Genomic DNA, 17,060 nt, shown 5'->3' on the forward strand with positions numbered 1-17,060 from the left:
AACTAACCTAACGTAGGCTGGTCTTATTATTGTTGCACAGAGTAATACCTATCCCTGGTTACTCAATATTCTCTCTCCCACAGTCACTCCTACCGGCGGATTTGCACCAATGCACATGAGAAAATCTGTTTGCTGGTAATCCTGTTATGACCACTGTGATTCTATTAGAATTTTTGGCGAAAATCGGTGATTGTGTGAATCATGAAAATATACTCGGGTGTCATTACATTTTGTGCTTTTGAAATTACATCGGCATATTTAGGAACCTCTTGCCATACTGTTTCTTGGTGATGTATTCAATGACAAATGCACGTAAACGACCGTTTTCGGGTGTATTTCCAGGTATTATGACGAAAAAACAATTTTAAGAAGACGAAGAGATACCTACTACACAGCCGTTTGACTGAATATTTTGCAGTTGAATCGTAAGAAATGTGTCGGTGATAACGCTCAACAGACCATGTCTATCGACTATCTTTGGGTATAAATATATTTCGAAGAGTGCGGGAATGATTTGACACCGGCGGCTGCTACGAAGAATCATCATTTTCTCGAATATATGATCACGACGAATAGTAGAACACTTTTTTAAAAGATTTAGGCTCCGGACTCTACATACATCTCATTAGAATCGAATTGAAATCGGACATTTTCGAAATTTCGGTAATCCGGACACAATTAGGGCCCCAGTTCGACCCTTGGGACCTCGACTTGAATAATGATTTTGGTCTCGATAGAAGCGACCAGACTAGTAGAATCCATTTCAAAAAGAATTACGCTCCGGACTCTACATATATCTCATTAGAATCGAATTGAAATTGGACATATTCGAAATTTCGATAATCCGGACACAATTATGGCCCCAGATCGACCCTTGGGACGTCGACTTGAATAATGATTTTGGTCTCGATAGAAGCGGCCAGACTAGTAGAATCCATTTCAAAAAGAATTACGCTCCGGACTCTACATATATCTCATTAGAATCGAATTGAAATTTGACATTTTAGAAATTTCGGTAATCCGGACACAATTATGGCCCCAGATCGACCCTTGGGACGTCGACTTGAATAATAATTTTGGTATTGATGGAATCGGCTAGACTAGTACAATCCATTTCTCTGGGAGCTATTAAGGTGATTAACATTTAAAAAGTGGTATTCCGCGAATCACGCAGCCTCATTCTAAAATCGGAATATGACGAAACCGTACCAGGACGGGTCTCGTTCACTTTCGGACCAAAAACCCTTTTTCTCCGTAAGGATGTACTGATTTTGGTCCGAAAGTGAACGAGCCCCGTAGGTGCGTGAATTACATGTTCCGGAATCATCATCCGTAAGTGGAAGAAAACATTATAAATTTTGACATTTTTCGTTGATTTTTGACTTGCTCAAGCTAAAACAGTCCTCCAAATTAGTATCAATGATCGTGCCTTAAGGTTTTATCAATATAAAATCCCTTAAAATAACATTATTCAGGTTTGTTGTCTTGGCGTAAAATGTCTTCTGGTGAATTAAACTACAGATGACTAACCTACGGAGGCTAGTTAGGCTATCTAATGAAACAGGGAAAGTTTGAGATTTTGTCATTGCGTCTGGGCAGAGGAACGGCACCTTTATTGTCGCACCCTATCTGAGTGGCAAACCAATAAAAAAGTATGGTATACTTTCGGTTGCGCGATACACCCGCTTGATAAGCACTGGTCTAGCTAGTCTACTCTACAGACATTCTCCATCTCCTACTTTTAGTACGAGATAGGCTACTAGTCGACCGCCTTCGCACCAGTTTTACGGCGTAACAATAGACTAATACGACGTAGGATACTTTATATCGGGGCAATGCCGCATTCTTTCCAAGCAGTGCTGCACTGCAGATTGGAACTCATTACGAAACGGCGGGCGGTATTCTTTTGGTAACTAATTATTTCGTCGCGGGCTGGACATTTCGCTTGGCGGGCCGGATCCGGCCCGCGGGCCGTAGGTTGCCGACCCTTGGGCTATCGACTGCGTCACAGTGATTCTGAACCGGCAGCCGATTAAACTGCTCGACTATATCTAGCTAGAGTAAGTGGTCCGACGGCTCATACTGCATCTTTTTCTCAAGTATTTACACAATTATGACATCCAGCCTTTGAAAAAAATCATTTTATACACGTTTTAAACAAAGTGTTTTGAGACACCTCATATTTTCATTTTTTTCAATTTAAAACAACGCCTGATTAGAGGCGTATAGGTATAAAATATAGATCCATAAATCGCGTAACATTACATTATGCATCATCCTTCCTGTGCCGCACTGTTGTAAAAGGGCCCTCAAACAATGTATCTCTCAGTGCTGGGATGACTCGAGTCACCTTTTTCGTTTGACTGGGCCTACACTGTTTTCTCACAAATAAAGTGACTGCAATCGAAGTGATCGAAGCTTACAGCTTACGTTGTCGTAAACTAGTAGTAAAGTAATTTTGTAGCAAAATTAGCATTTCTGTTCTCTGCTCTTACCTTAACCAAACGGTTTAAGGAGATTAAATTCGAATATATAGTTTAAATAGACCTAAACCATTGGCGCAGGCTCGAATTGTATCATATCAATTTGTAAATGGATAATGTATTGCATATCTTATCAATTCGTTTCTCTATTCTGTATTTTCTATTTTAGCTGGTAAGTATAAACTGAGGCTGTGCAATTACTTACGTGGTTTAATCGTTCTACGTATATGTGAGCGATACAGCGCCTTCTTGCATGTACATTTAACTCTATTTTCGTTCATCTGTTCGGAATCAATGACCACTCAATCTGTATTTCAGACAGCTCGCAAAATGCAATGACGTAATCATGCCCATACTTCGAAAAGGCAACTTGACTTGAATTGTGACTTGACTCGACTTGGCTCGAGTCACTTCCAAAAATCGATTGACTTGACTTGACTCGAGTCACTTTTGAAAATAAATTGACTTGACCCGACTCGAGTCGAAATGTGCAATGACTCGAAATGACTCGTGACTCGAAGGTGGTGACTTGATCCCAACACTGGATCCCTTTCCAATAACCGGTAACTACCGCGCGGGCTGGAGATCTCGCATCAATTTAGATGCGCCCTCCACTCCTGACTGCACTCAACATTGCGACTCTGACTGACTCGCTCCGGCTACCGTCTCTCATGTGAGTGAAATTGTGATTTCGACTCTGAAGTCTGAAGCCGACTCCCTAAGGGCAAAAAAGTACACAATTCTCTGCTTCAGCTACGACCCCCGCGTTGCCCCAAGCATTGCTGTCAATAGTTCTTCTTCAATAACAGTGATTCTCAAACTGGGGTGCACCCCCTTTGCAGGCGTCAAATCATCTGAAGGGGGTCGAAGCCATTTGAGAGAAATTATCATTCTTGAATTAGGAATGAGTTAAACTTGTGCTGAAACCTTCAAGTTTTAACAACAGTGGCAATATTCCTAATAATCTGATGATTTTAAATGTCATAGTTACGTCGTCGTGCCATCCACACACCGCTGATGGATTTTGTCTGACACCAGACCTTGAACCGATCATAAGATGTATTGTCTGAATTAAAAGTAGGCCTAAATGGTGAAAGCGTGAAGCTGTCAGCTCAGTGGTTCTTAACCCTTACCAAGCCGCAGAACCCACGGAACACGCCGATTTGGAGACCTTCACGGAACCCATAATTTCATTAATACAAATATCTATCACAATACAACACAATACAGGGGAAGCGAGTGGCGCAGTGTGCTAAGCATTACAGTCCCGACACCAATGATAGCTGTTTGTAGTCTCGGGTTTGCCGTGCTTCTATGCGTCTATCTGGGCTCCTCAGCGCCTTCACAAGCCCAGATGAAGAGAGAGACGAACTCAAGAAAGCCAAGCCGCCAGCAGAGACCAGAAAAAGAACGGCGAAGGAGGAAAAAACCGAAAAGACACGAACCTTATAAAATTACCGTGAGGGTGCATTTGACCGAAGTGTTGATAAGCGCCAATCACAACACACATTCAGCTAAATCTAATACATTAATCAGGGTTACCATATTTCGGAAATCTGAATAGAGGACAGATCTCCAAAATTTTCAGACTTACAATAACCGGAGTATAATCGGGGAAAAATGATAAATTTTTCACGACTTTGTGGTTGGTTGACTTTAAAAAAGGTCATTTTCCGACTTGGCTCCAGAAATTCACACTTTTGTTGAATTCTTCGTTGATTGACTAAAATAGACAAAAATGTCGACTTTCCAGCTCAGCTCCCGGAATGTCCTCCGGAACGTTACTCCGGTGCCGATGTACTGTACTTCAGTCGAATTTCACCCAATATTTAACCATAATTCGCCAATAAATAGGACAAAATCTAAAAAAAAGGACATTTGGGGTCCTCCTGGGACACTTTCAAAATAGTCAAAAAATAGGACAAATCCTCTTTAAAGGAGGTATTGTAACCCTAACATTACTACAGATTACTTATGCGCAAAAATTAGCTGTACAATATCAGTTGCTCGTCAACAGAGTGCTGGACGAACAGAAGCCCCGGGTCAAGCTGGGCCCTATTTGTAATTCGAGTGCCCAAATTTCGAAAATATCCAATTTCAATTCAATTCTAATGAGATATCTGTAGAGTCCGAAGCCTAATTCTTTTTGAAATGGATTCTACTAGTCTCGCCGATTCCATCAATACCAAAATTATTATTCAAGTCGACGTCCCAAGGGTCGATCTGGGGCCATAATTGTGTCCGGATTATCGAAATTTCGAATATGTCCAATTCCAATTCGATTCTAATGAGATATATGTAGAGTCCGGAGCGTAATTCTTTTTGAAATGGATTCTACTAGTCTAGCCGATTCCATCAATACCAAAATTATTATTCAAGTCGACGTCCCAAGGGTCCAACTGGGGCCATAATTGTGTCCGGATTATCAAAATTTCGAAAATGTCCGATTTCAATTCGATTCTAATGAGATATATGTAGAGTCCGAAGCCTAATTCTTTTTGAAATGGATTCTACTAGTCTGGCCGCTTCTATCGAGACCAAAATCATTATTCAAGTCGAGGTCCCAAGGGTCGAACTGGGGCCCTAATTGTGTCCAGATTACCGAAATTTCGAAAATGTCAAATTTCAATTCGATTCTAATGAGATATATGTAGAGTCCGGAGCGTAATTCTTTTTGAAATGGATTCTACTAGTCTAGCCAATTCCATCAATACCAAAATTATTATTCAAGTCGACGTCCCAAGGGTCCAACTGGGGCCATAATTGTGTCCGGATTATCAAAATTTTGAAAATGTCCGATTTCAATTCGATTCTAATGAGATATATGTAGAGTCCGAAGACTAATTCTTTTTGAAATGGATTTTACTAGTCTGGCCGCTTCTATCGAGACCAAAATCATTATTCAAGTCGAGGTCCCAAGGGTCGAACTGGGGCCCTAATTGTGTCCGGATTACCGAAATTTCGAAAATGTCAAATTTCAATTCGATTCTAATGAGATATATGTAGAGTCCGAAGCGTAATTCTTTTTGAAATGGATTCTACTAGTTTGGCCGCTTCTATCGAGACCAAAATCATTATTCAAGTCGAGGTTCCAAGGGTCGAACTGGGGCCCTAATTGTGTCCGGATTACCGAAATTTCGAAAATGTCAAATTTCAATTCGATTCTAATGAGATATATGTAGAGTCCGGAGCGTAATTCTTTTTGAAATGGATTCTACTAGTCTGGCCGCTTCTATCGAGACCAAAATCATTATTCAAGTCGAGGTCCCAAGGGTCGAACTGGGGCCCTAATTGTGTCCGGATTACCGAAATTTCGAAAATGTCCGATTTCAATTCGATTCTAATGAGATAAATGTAGAGTCCGGAGCTTAAATCTTTAAAAAAAGTGTTCTACTATTCGTCGTGATCATATATTCGAGAAAATGATGATTCTTCGTAGCAGCCACCGGTGTCCAATCATTCCCGCACTCTTCGAAATATATTTATACCCAAGGATAGTCGATAGACATGGTCTGTTGAGCGTTATCACCGACACATTTCTTACGATTCAACTGCAAAATATTCAGTCAAACGGCTGTGTGGTAGGTATCTCTTCGTCTTCTTAAAATTGTTTTTTCGTCATAATACCTGGAAATACACCCGAAAACGGTCGTTTACGTGCATTTGTCATTGAATACATCACCAAGAAACAGTATGGCAAGAGGTTCCTGAATATGCCGATGTAATTTCCAAAGCACAAAATGTAATGACACCCGAGTATATTTTCATGATTCACACAATCACCGATTTTCGCCAAAAATTCTAATAGAATCACAGTGGTCTGTTATGGTTGGGCTTGTTTACCTGAGCCAGTCGTTCCTCGTTACGTAGCGCAACCGGTGTCGGCGTTTTGCCGAGTCTGAAGGGAGGGGTTCATAGTCCAATATTTAGACTTTGTTGCCACGAAGAGTACTATTGTTGCATAGCCTAAAGAATGCACTAGACCTGTGTTTCCCACACTTTTTGATTCATCGCCTCCCCCTCCTTCATCAAGATCAAGCTGTTATCATCCCCTAAAAGAGAGATGTCATCAGTAAGGAAGTACTTCTACTTTTCTGCAGTACTCATTTTGATTTATCTACTATAGATATTGACAGATAGTCCTGTTTGTATTCAACTTGCACAGATTTTGGTGCCGAAATGCTTGTCAATTAATGGCTATAATTAGGCGAATTAGGCAACTACAATTATCCGGTTGTCCAAGTCTGCCCCAATCGCTCTTCGCAGTTTTGTCCCCTGTGTGTGGGGGGGGGGGGATATCGCCCACTTTATGAACCGCCGCACTTACTAGGACCATAATTGCTCCAGCCGTTTCCACAATATATTGCACCTACCTTAGTCTTGCGTACAAATGACGACAGCTCTTTTAATTTTTGTGCTTGTTTGGATTAGAAATTCACCGCTATAATTACAAGATACCAATCAATCAAATCGACCACTTTATAACTGCAAGATGTACATTTCCCAGGAAGAGATGGCTGGTTTTGACACATATAAGGTATCGTTTCTTTTTTCATTGTACATTTCAATGCATTCAAAATATGATTATGTTCACAGTATAACAGCATTGATACATCCCCCCTATCAAATTATGTAATGCACCCGTTCTGGAATCAATGTGTGAAGGTAAGGATATCCAATGTGAATTTTTGCGACTATACTGTCATAAATATCTTTACTATTCTAGCTTGTCCCAAGGTGGGTGGCACCGAATCTATTGACCTTTAGCGGCTTCATGCTGCTTGTGTTACAAACTGCAGTCTTGATATACTTCGATCCATTTTGGTTGGCGACCGCATCGGAATACCCTGAATATCCCAGCATTCCTACTTGGGTATGGTGGCTATGCTTCTCAACGCAATTCCTTTCTCACACGTTAGGTAAGTGAAAGTTTTCCATCGACAGATTTTTGGACGGCGGAATATCACAAGTTATACTCGAACTCGTAGCTTTTGTGAAGTAAGAAATAGGTCTGGATAGATTTGCATCCACTGCAAGATGTATATCCTAAATTGTAGTCACTGCACGTACTTCCACTTTTGTAATTATGACTATTTTCAGTTGATATGTGTGCGAGAATTCTTGGAATATTGAAATTAAGTAGGGCGATGAATAAGTTCAAGAGAAAGCATAAACTGCTTTATTATTAAATTACTTCTACTTCCTATCCACATAACTTTTGTTCGGCCTGGAAAATCAATGTTTCCATTTATGTTGAAAACGATTTGAAATTGGTCACGATTACCCTATCTGTTGTTTGAATCATGAGGCATATTGTCACATGCACCTCGATGAACATTGACAGTGTAAAAGTGGCAATGATTTCCTGATAACTTCGAGCAGTGCTATTTCCCAAGCTAGTCATTCATTAGTACTATCAAGGGAATGTCCGTCAACATGTACGTAATATTGATCCACAGCAAACTCAAATTTTGCAAACAAACACCTTGACCTGATTGAAGCAAGCAACCACGTTTATTATACTGTATGAATAGGTGTTTACCACTGCACCTAGGTAATACTTTAGTATGCATTTCATTGTTTGATTACGGTTGTGAAATTTAATGTACTTTTGACCCTGTAGCTTTTCCTTATGCTGATACGAGTATGACTGGTTTCCTGCATGGATGATTTTACTTTGATGCATAGCTTTACCACTTAGAAGTAAGTAGGCCCTAATCATTGATTCGCTGGAGTGAAGGGATACAAAATCATCGATTCGACCGCAGTCCACACTGTACTACGGTACAGAAAAATAGCTTACGGTTGAATTAAAAAATCTCTATCAACATAATATAATCTATAAGTTGATAGGTCAAGTGAATAATACTAAGAATGCATCAATCTAATTTATATAATGAGTTCGATCATGTTATATCGATCATCCAGAAATTTATGATGTCCTGATTTTAATCTTGAGCGGGAGAAGATTCAATCACTAAGCTGGATAGATTTTCACAGAGGCGCTGGAATCACTAAATATTTGTTGAAAAATTTGGACCCATGCTATTGCTTCCCATTAAATCTAATCACTCTATTTACTAGAATTTAAAAGTTGATTCATTGACTATAGAACAGCCGAAATTTTGGGCCACAATAATGCATGTGATGAATATTGCGGTGGTAAGGAATGCCACTTTTATCAACACCAGCGTAGACAAAACAGTCATTCTTTAATGCATTGCGTTACACTATTACAATGTGCCCCCTGTTTCTCAATGGATTATATTCCATCTCCTTATCCCATATCTCCATATCCCAAGATTTTGAATTGTAGTTATTAAATTATTGATGATGTGCTATCCAGTGTACATTTCACAAAACTTGCTAATACAGCAGTCCATCTGCAGAAATGCATCACTATATTTTTTCTAGTATGGTTATATAGCCTATGTTCCACTTGGGAATTTTTGCAAAATACTAAGCAGTCTACTGTACATTGTATTTATTCATACATTGCAGCTTGGTGCTGGAGATTTGCAATACAAAACATTGCACTGTGTTGAAGAGCTCTGCCTTCTTGATGACTCTTACGTTTTGATATGACTGACTTCATGCTTATTTATGCTTCGTCGGGGTCATTTTTAGTCACTGAATTAAATCGTGAGCTCATACGACCACGGTATTCCATTGGTTAATGGGACTTGTGACGTTTCCTGTTAATTTCTGGAAAAACAGACACTCTGATGTCATTATTTCACTTGTGTACTTTCCTGCCCTTCGTAACCGTTTGAACATGGTAGGCTTATAATTTGTTGGCGAGGTGATCCAAAGTAGAAGTAGTCGTTACTGGATATTTGTAAAGGCAGTGTCCTGCATTTTGAAAATGTGACAGCTGACTTGAGCTTTTCCCTATGCTGCTTTCAAGTAGGCTCGCTAGAAATCGTATTTAAGATTGGGGAATTCCTTAAAGAAACAAATGACATGAGCGGTATTACTGGATAGAAAATATGTACGGCACGGAATCGAACTCTTTTTATTTACCTAGGGGACTTTAATTAGCAAATGTGCATTACCACTGACCATGTCCGTTTATCGCCACCATATTGATTATTTTTAGATGGAATTGACGGAAAGCAAGCAAGGAGAACAGGATCATCGTCACCTATGGGCGAGCTATTTGATCATGGTATTGACTCGTGGTGCGTTTCCATGTTTGCGTTTGGAATTTACTCGTTGTTTGGGAGAGGCGAATTCGGAACTACAGGTAATGACTAATAATAATTGATTTTTAATTGCGAGAATTTTCGTTGTTGTACTATGAGATTCGTATTTTGCCACTAATGTGATTAGCTCGACTTCACCATTGAATGTCCAGGGGTCACTAGCGAACCACTTCAAAACCATCTTGAACCTGATGTGGTCCATGACTGGTAACTGTATGATATACTAATTTTACAGCAATCTTGATGAGGATGCTTGCGGATCACTGCCACTTGACAAAATGTCAATAATATTCAATGTGTACTTTAGACAAGTCACAATGCAATATATTGAAGCGTCAATCGTTATTTGTGGGTATATGATATAAAACAGATCTGCTGTAGTTGTAAAGCAGGGCCTTACGGGATCAATTAATTTATGGTACCGTAACCTTCAGGATATACTACTTGAGCACGAGTTATTTCAAGCATCTTCTGCATGCAAACAGTAATCCATCTCTCGATTTTGTATCATATCTATGAACCATTACCTATCTTAGTACTTAGTTACAATGTCTGTTGTGTTTTCAGAAGGGGTTAGTAACAAAATAGCTACTTTTCCAAGAGTACAGTACTGAAATATGTTTTGCCCTTTTACTAGTTACTGAAACGGTTGTATTTTCAAGACTATCCATTTTTACTCAATAGTTTTTAACGCAAACTACAATCGGGCGAAATAGCCCAAGTACCATCTATCATGGTAACAAAATATATTTTCGAAAATTGCTTAATTTGTAGTGTTATTAGTCAGCGGGCAGTGTCGCGTTGATGCATCCTGAAATTTTGAAACGTAGCCCTTGTCCAATTTACTACAGTGGGACTCCTGGACCAAATCTACTTTTTAGAAATGCTCATTTGAGTTGGCTACTTTTTAGAGCTTTAGTTTTATACTTATACTTGATTTACCGGTAGTTTTAGCATTTCTTATGACTTGGTTCGAGTACAAGTCGAGTCAATACAGAAATTCACTTGAGTCGAGTCATTTTACGCATTTGAAAAAATGACTCGAGTCGAGCCGAGTCATCAAAAAAATCGTGACTCGAGTCAATACAACCGTGGTCATTACTTTTGAGAAGCAATGCTTACTACTTTGACTACCTTCGTGTGTTTTAACAGTATGGCATTTCTACTTCATTCTATGGATGCTGATGACTTGCTTCCTTTTAAGCCACTGGGAGAAGTATAATACCGGCATATTATACCTGCCTTGGTCGTACGATTTCAGTCAAGTGGTAAGCTGAAATGGTTTGATCTGGAATGTTTGCTGTCATAACGTTGGTTTCATTTGGCAGGCGATGGCGGTTAGTTACCTGGTAGCTGCTATCTTTGGAACCGGTATATGGTCGCGGGACATATTTGGTTGGAGATGCAGTACCTACTTTCTCATTGTTACTTACGGTGAGTTGTCTGTTATTGTTGTTCTGGCTCGTATTCTCGGGTGGCTTCTTTGTGACACTCTGATTATGGCTTTGCAGCAGGAAGTTTTCACCGGAACTCGGTTGATTATAGAACCTTTTTTTCTGTCATAATCAGGGTTGTAACCAAGTCACAAGGCTCCGAGTCACAAGTCAATCTAACTTTTATAGTTTTGACTCGAGTCAAGTCGAGTCATTTTCAATTCACCACCGAGTCCAAGTCTCAGTGAGCAGAGGTTCAAGTCCGAGTCATGGTATCATGACACGAGTCTGAGTCCAAGTCATTGTGTTGACTGCTCAGTTTCCAGCTAGAGCAGTGGTTCCCAACCTTTTTCGACCCATCGCCCCCTTTTCAAGGTCAACACCGGTCATCGCCCCCCAAATTTTGTGCACCGATAATTGGGCATACAGACTGTAATCACCGGCGGGTTGACTAAAAAAAAAAAAAAAAAAGGTCATCTTTCTCCGCTCAGAGCTGAAAATAACGTTTTCTCGCTCCGCATTGCTAGGTGGATGACTAAAAAAAAAAAAAAAAAAAAAAAAAAAGGTCAGCCGTTTTTACGCGTCATCGCCCCCCTATCGCCGCCTTCGCTATTTTCGCCCCCCGTCGCCCCCTTTGTCCATTTTCGCCCCCCTGTCGCCCCCTTCGCCATTTTCGCCCCCCTAGATCGCCAAATCGCCCCCTGGGGGGCGATATCGCCCACGTTGGGAACCACTGAGCTAGAGTCTTGTTAAACCCACTTTTTATAACTGTGATTGGTGATATCGAATGGTTTGCTTGTATAATATACTAATTTTCCGCACTTCTAGAAGTTTCTGGTCGCAGTCAAAATTCTAATAGTGTGGGTACTTTACTATTCTGCGAAATTACAATGAAATGTCGTTCTTGACCGTCTGAGTCTTGAGTCATATGACTTGGTTCTAGTCATGCGCAATGACTCGAATCCAAGTCAAGTCATTTCCGCATTTTGAGAAAATGACTCGAGTCGCTACAACCCTGGTCATAATGTAGCACACTAGGATAAAAGGTCCTGTTTAACTTTCAATAAATGACCATATTGAATTGAAAATACTTTTATTAATCATTGCATGTAAAAGATATTGAATGCAACCTACCCTGAAGTCGGTAAATCAATCGATCATTGTGGTCGTCCGCATCCAGCTAATGTCATTTTTAACATCATGATTAATGTGCTGATGATGCTAACTATGATCATTGATCACCCAGTTTACGATGCTGGATATTAATGAGACAGACAGACAGATTGATTGGGTGTTGTATGTTAGCCTACACAATTACACATAGACGCGTCTTCACTTTTTCAGAATATAATTATCCGCTCGCAACAGTGTAGTGTTTTTGTGACAGTGAGTTGCTCTGAATTCATTTTTTTTTGTTTCTTCATAAGACAATTGTGGTGAGGAGAGGGTCAAGCCATGGGTGTCATCACTCAAGTATGGGTGGACCTTTCAAGTACACATAATAGTTTCAAAATGGAGTCTCTGTCAATGTGCTCCAAGTTTTTTTTACAATGACAGGCCAGGATATGTAACGATTTTGAGACTATTTTGCGTTGTCGCCATATGGTTGTTGTTGGCTCTTTTCGCACTCGATAGAATCGAATGAATATTATGTAATTTAATCTGCTGAAGGACGTGGTTACGGTATTCAGTTTATCTTGAAGAGACTTCGTGAACTTTTGTGCATTCCTACCTACAATCCTACCATTCTTTTCTCAGGCTCTGGTCTCTGTTATTCAATCCCCGTTTCGTTTTATAATGTTTACAAGTAAGTCGTATGCATTTTCTTTGAGCCGAAACAGTGAAATTTACGGAACCTGCCATTCGCAGGTCCTACTCTGACAAAACTGGAAAAATGCGAAGCACTTACGAGGCGCTGGCGCCGCTCTTTTCGTCCTTCATTCTCTTTTGCGTTACCACCTACTGGGCAATTTATTCTCCCGGAAATGTATTGCAGCATTATCCGCGGTGGTTTCTCACTGTGGTCGGCACGGTGCTGTCGAATATTGTTGTGAGTATGACCTCATTTTCACTTCCTGGTGTTCAATATAAGCTGTGTCGGGAAACAGGTCGAGTGTATTGCTTCAGTTTGGCTTGATTTGGTACTGGCTCCACCTTTTGTGTACGAAGCAGGCTGTTATTGAAACGACCCAATGCATACATGTGACCCCGTATTCCATGACGCTACACATAGGCACAATTTTCGAAAATATATTCAGTTGCCGTAATTCAGGGGCTATGTTGCCCAGTTGTTAGACAATTTACCTGCTACGAGTGATGCAAACATCCCAAAAGTAGTTTCTGTTTTACAAAATCCCAAGCAGAACTGTAACCAAGTCGCAAGGTTCCGCGTCACAAGTCAATCTCACTTTTATAGTTTTGACTCGAGATAAGTCGAGTCATTTTCAATTCACCAGAGGTCCGATTCGCAGCTTCGAGACTCGAGTCCAAGTCATTGTGTGTTGTGTCTGTGTCCACTGTTCAGTTTCGAGTTACGGCCATGTCCCACCCACTTTACTTACTGTTCTGCTTGGGTGGTATAACGTATGCTTCGCAATCATAGTGTTCCAATTTTCCACATTCTTAAATGTTACTATTCTTACAGTAATGAGTGATTAACGAAGTACCAATAATATGGTACCTTTACCGTTCTTCGAAGTTATAATGAAATGCATGTCCGAGTCTCGAGTCGTATGACTTGGTCGAGTCATCCGCAAGTCGGGTCAAGTCGAGTCACCAAGAAATAGCGACTCGAGACGGACTCCAATCGAGTCATGACTGGAGTCAATTTTCCTTCAAAAGTTGTTTAAGTAATAGTTGAAGTACCGGGTAGTCTAAGACAACCACTTTAGTTTATGCAAAATCTACTTGTCTACACCTGAAACAAAAGAGAACTGCTTTGTTACTGACCACCTCTGTTCCCTTCCCCTAACTCACAATAGCATTGTATTATATTATCTTGCTTTGCAATGTTTAGTGTCGTCTCATCGTCAGCCAAATGTCGAGCTGTAGATGTCAAAGCTTCAACTTCTTCATCGTTCCGGTGTTTGCTGTCGCCGCTATCTCATTGCTGACGAAAGATGCTGCTGTTGAAGCGCTGTGCGTCAAAATTCTTGCAATCGGACTGGTTCTGCTTCACGTACATTATGGTTGCCTCGTGGTGAGCTGACACCAAAATAATATCTTGCATTGTCATAAGCGAAGTCTGAAGGCTGTCATGAATTAGTATTATTCTGTGATTGCCATTTTGAATCTATTCATCCCAGAATGGTAGGCCTACATAACATGACACCCATATTAGGTTCACACATACTGTACGTCTGGAAATAAGTTGTACAGTCAATTGTCTACTTTTTTCAGGTCGACCAGCTGGCAGATCATTTGGGGATAAAGGTTTTCTCGATAGCAAGCGCAAAGAAAAAGCACGGAGATTGACTAGATGGCCCGAAAAACGATACCGGCCCTGGTGACGCCGAAAAGCACACCATTATCGATACGTTGGAGACCTAAATCGAGAATTTTAATTATTGTTGCTTACATTTCTTCCTCACTAGAAGAAAATCTTCTTCACCGATATTTTGATACCTCACCATAATCTGATTAGTTATTTTTTACTCGTAACACTAACACTCGACCCCCTTTTTTAGGGTGGGAATAATCTGATCGCACCTTTTTATCAGCGGTCATATTGAAATCTGTTGTAGGATGTGGTGATAGATTGGGCATAGAATACCAGAGATGAGGAGATTTACTTCTGTTCTGGATCTCTGACTTGAATCAAAACCAGATTTAAATCCAAGTCCGAATCTGGTAATGGCTGAGATTTGTTCGGAAGTCTCATGAAAATTGCAAATCATCCGAAATTTTGTGTCCAAATCCGGCTTCAGAATGATATGAAGTCAATATCCGGTCCGAATTCGGCCAAAATTATCAAAACCTTGTATTCAGCTGTATGCTCATCTCTGTTGCAGAGTATGCGCCTAGTTTTTGCATTATGGTATTTTGCCAATCAAGATTAGTTCCCATAAACCGTGACAGCCACAGCAGTCGTAAAATGTTGCATGCCATTATCTTTAGAAAATTCATGCTGTTTACTGGTCTGCGCACCATTTCCTAGACAAGCTGCACTTTTCAAGAGGAAAGTATTGAAGGTGATCTGCTGTTTTTAAGATGTCTACCTTTTCTCTTCCGCATGCTGGGATATATGCAGCGGCGTTAAATCAACAGTTCATTTTCTTTTTCAATTTTCTATAACGATTTATTCAGAATGAGCAAACACCGTTTCCGACGGTGCAAATATGTTACAGATGGACAGTGAAATTGGTATTGTAGAACACCAGAGGTGGTCATGGTCAGTAACAAAGGTCGTCTACTTTTCCAGAGAACCTACGTAGTTTTTGCCTACTTACACTATCAACTTGAGTGGTTTATGTTTTTGGACTGCATTCACTTCGACTTATACCATTTACTTTCTACACATTTTGTAAAGTAGAAAGTAATATTGGAATGTGTTTGCATCATGTTTATGGATGAACTTGTGTCAACTGTGCGAAATAGTCCCTGCATCATGGTAACTGAATATATTTTGGAAACTTGCACCCATTTGTAGGGTTGCCCGGCATTTTATGTTGTCGTGAAGATGCGCCCTTCAATTTTGAAAGTTTCCATCGCCGATGGACAACTAGAAGTATGTGGCCACACGACTAAATCTACATTTGAAAGTTCTTGAGTATCTTCCAGATCTTCATTTTCGACATCTTATTGAAGTAGCTTTATCATGCCTTAAAATCACCAACTCCACTGCAGTACCAACGCTGACTACTTTGACCACCTCTGTAGACACCCCCATTGCCCTACGAACATGACCATGGATGCTGTTCAGTAATGTCTCGAATGTAATTCCGGCAGAATAATTATGAACTTGCACTGCAATAGAATTTCATGTCTATCTGTGGCCTATGAGAGTATGCATATCTGTTTAGATTGTTTACCTAGGTGATTTCTTTTTCAATTGTAGGCTGTCTTCGCTGGTTTGCTATCTTTAGACGTGATCATGTAATTTTATACCAGGATATTTTCTAATTGTGGACTGTAGTGACTGAATAATGTGGCGTTGTTTTGTCTTGATGCGTAATGCGATGTTATGAAATGTTTTCTACTTATTCTGTGACATGTGAGTCTCTAGGGTTTGGCTTTGTTCTCGCACTGTGCATTAGTGATCATGTCAACCAGTGGTTGAATGCGCATTGAGATTAAACTACTTGTAGAACTTCAATGTGGATATAAGCGTTTCAGTCGCTTCGTGCTGATATTTTCAAATTAATATGAGCTGATCTCATGTAAACCTGGTCGCATTTACGTATCTGGGTCAGGGAAACCATGCTCAGTCTGTGGTTGGCTCTGGTTATTAGATTCTCCGGTTTGCGTTTTGAACAAGGCAGCCTTGATCGTGACTCAAACTCAGATAGCGGGGAATTGCAACTTCGAAGATGATTTCTTCGTGAGCTAGGCAAAATCCATGTTATGTATTGCAGAGACGCGATTCAATATCTTATGTTGTAGATTGGAGTCGACATGAATATTCCCGATAGGTTGTTATCCTTCGAATGGGCATTGGACAGTGGACATGGACACTTGGACAGCTACTGTAGTGTCCTATGAAACTTTGTGGATGTGGCGTAACTAACAACGTTAGTCATTTATACTATTTACAGGGCGTAGCCTAGTCCGAACGAATCCCTCATCCGGTGGGCGGCGGAGATTATTTTTTAAATAGAGCGCACTTGACACACCGTAAATAGCGAAAAGTATAAGTCACAAAATATGACGAAGTAGAAGTAACGAAAAATCAAATTTACTTGATTAAGTACTGCAAGTAGAGGAACACTAGGATATTTCGA

The 17,060-nt window shown here is 40.2% G+C and overlaps 1 protein-coding gene and 1 long non-coding RNA gene across 2 annotated transcripts in view; one reads left to right on the forward strand and one right to left on the reverse strand.

Annotated features, from left to right (window-relative positions):
- The window catches only part of LOC145448336 (uncharacterized), a 200,509-nt gene that overhangs the window by 164,703 nt on the left and 18,746 nt on the right, over positions 1–17,060 (reverse strand). The gene's annotated exons all lie outside the window — the stretch shown is intronic.
- LOC145448334 (ethanolaminephosphotransferase 1-like) lies at positions 6,343–16,504 on the forward strand. Its single transcript, XM_080326717.1, has 10 exons — positions 6,343–7,020; positions 7,080–7,148; positions 7,210–7,402; positions 9,583–9,729; positions 10,841–10,956; positions 11,017–11,122; positions 12,880–12,928; positions 12,991–13,171; positions 14,138–14,320; positions 14,521–16,504. Exons 1-10 carry the CDS (start codon positions 6,976–6,978, stop codon positions 14,593–14,595), a joined length of 1,164 nt encoding a protein of 387 aa, XP_080182843.1. The 5' UTR covers positions 6,343–6,975; the 3' UTR covers positions 14,596–16,504.

The sequence above is a fragment of the Botryllus schlosseri genome, chromosome 10, assembly GCF_051294905.1.
Source record: "Botryllus schlosseri isolate E-star chromosome 10, Bs_hap1, whole genome shotgun sequence".
NCBI lineage: Eukaryota > Metazoa > Chordata > Ascidiacea > Stolidobranchia > Styelidae > Botryllus > Botryllus schlosseri.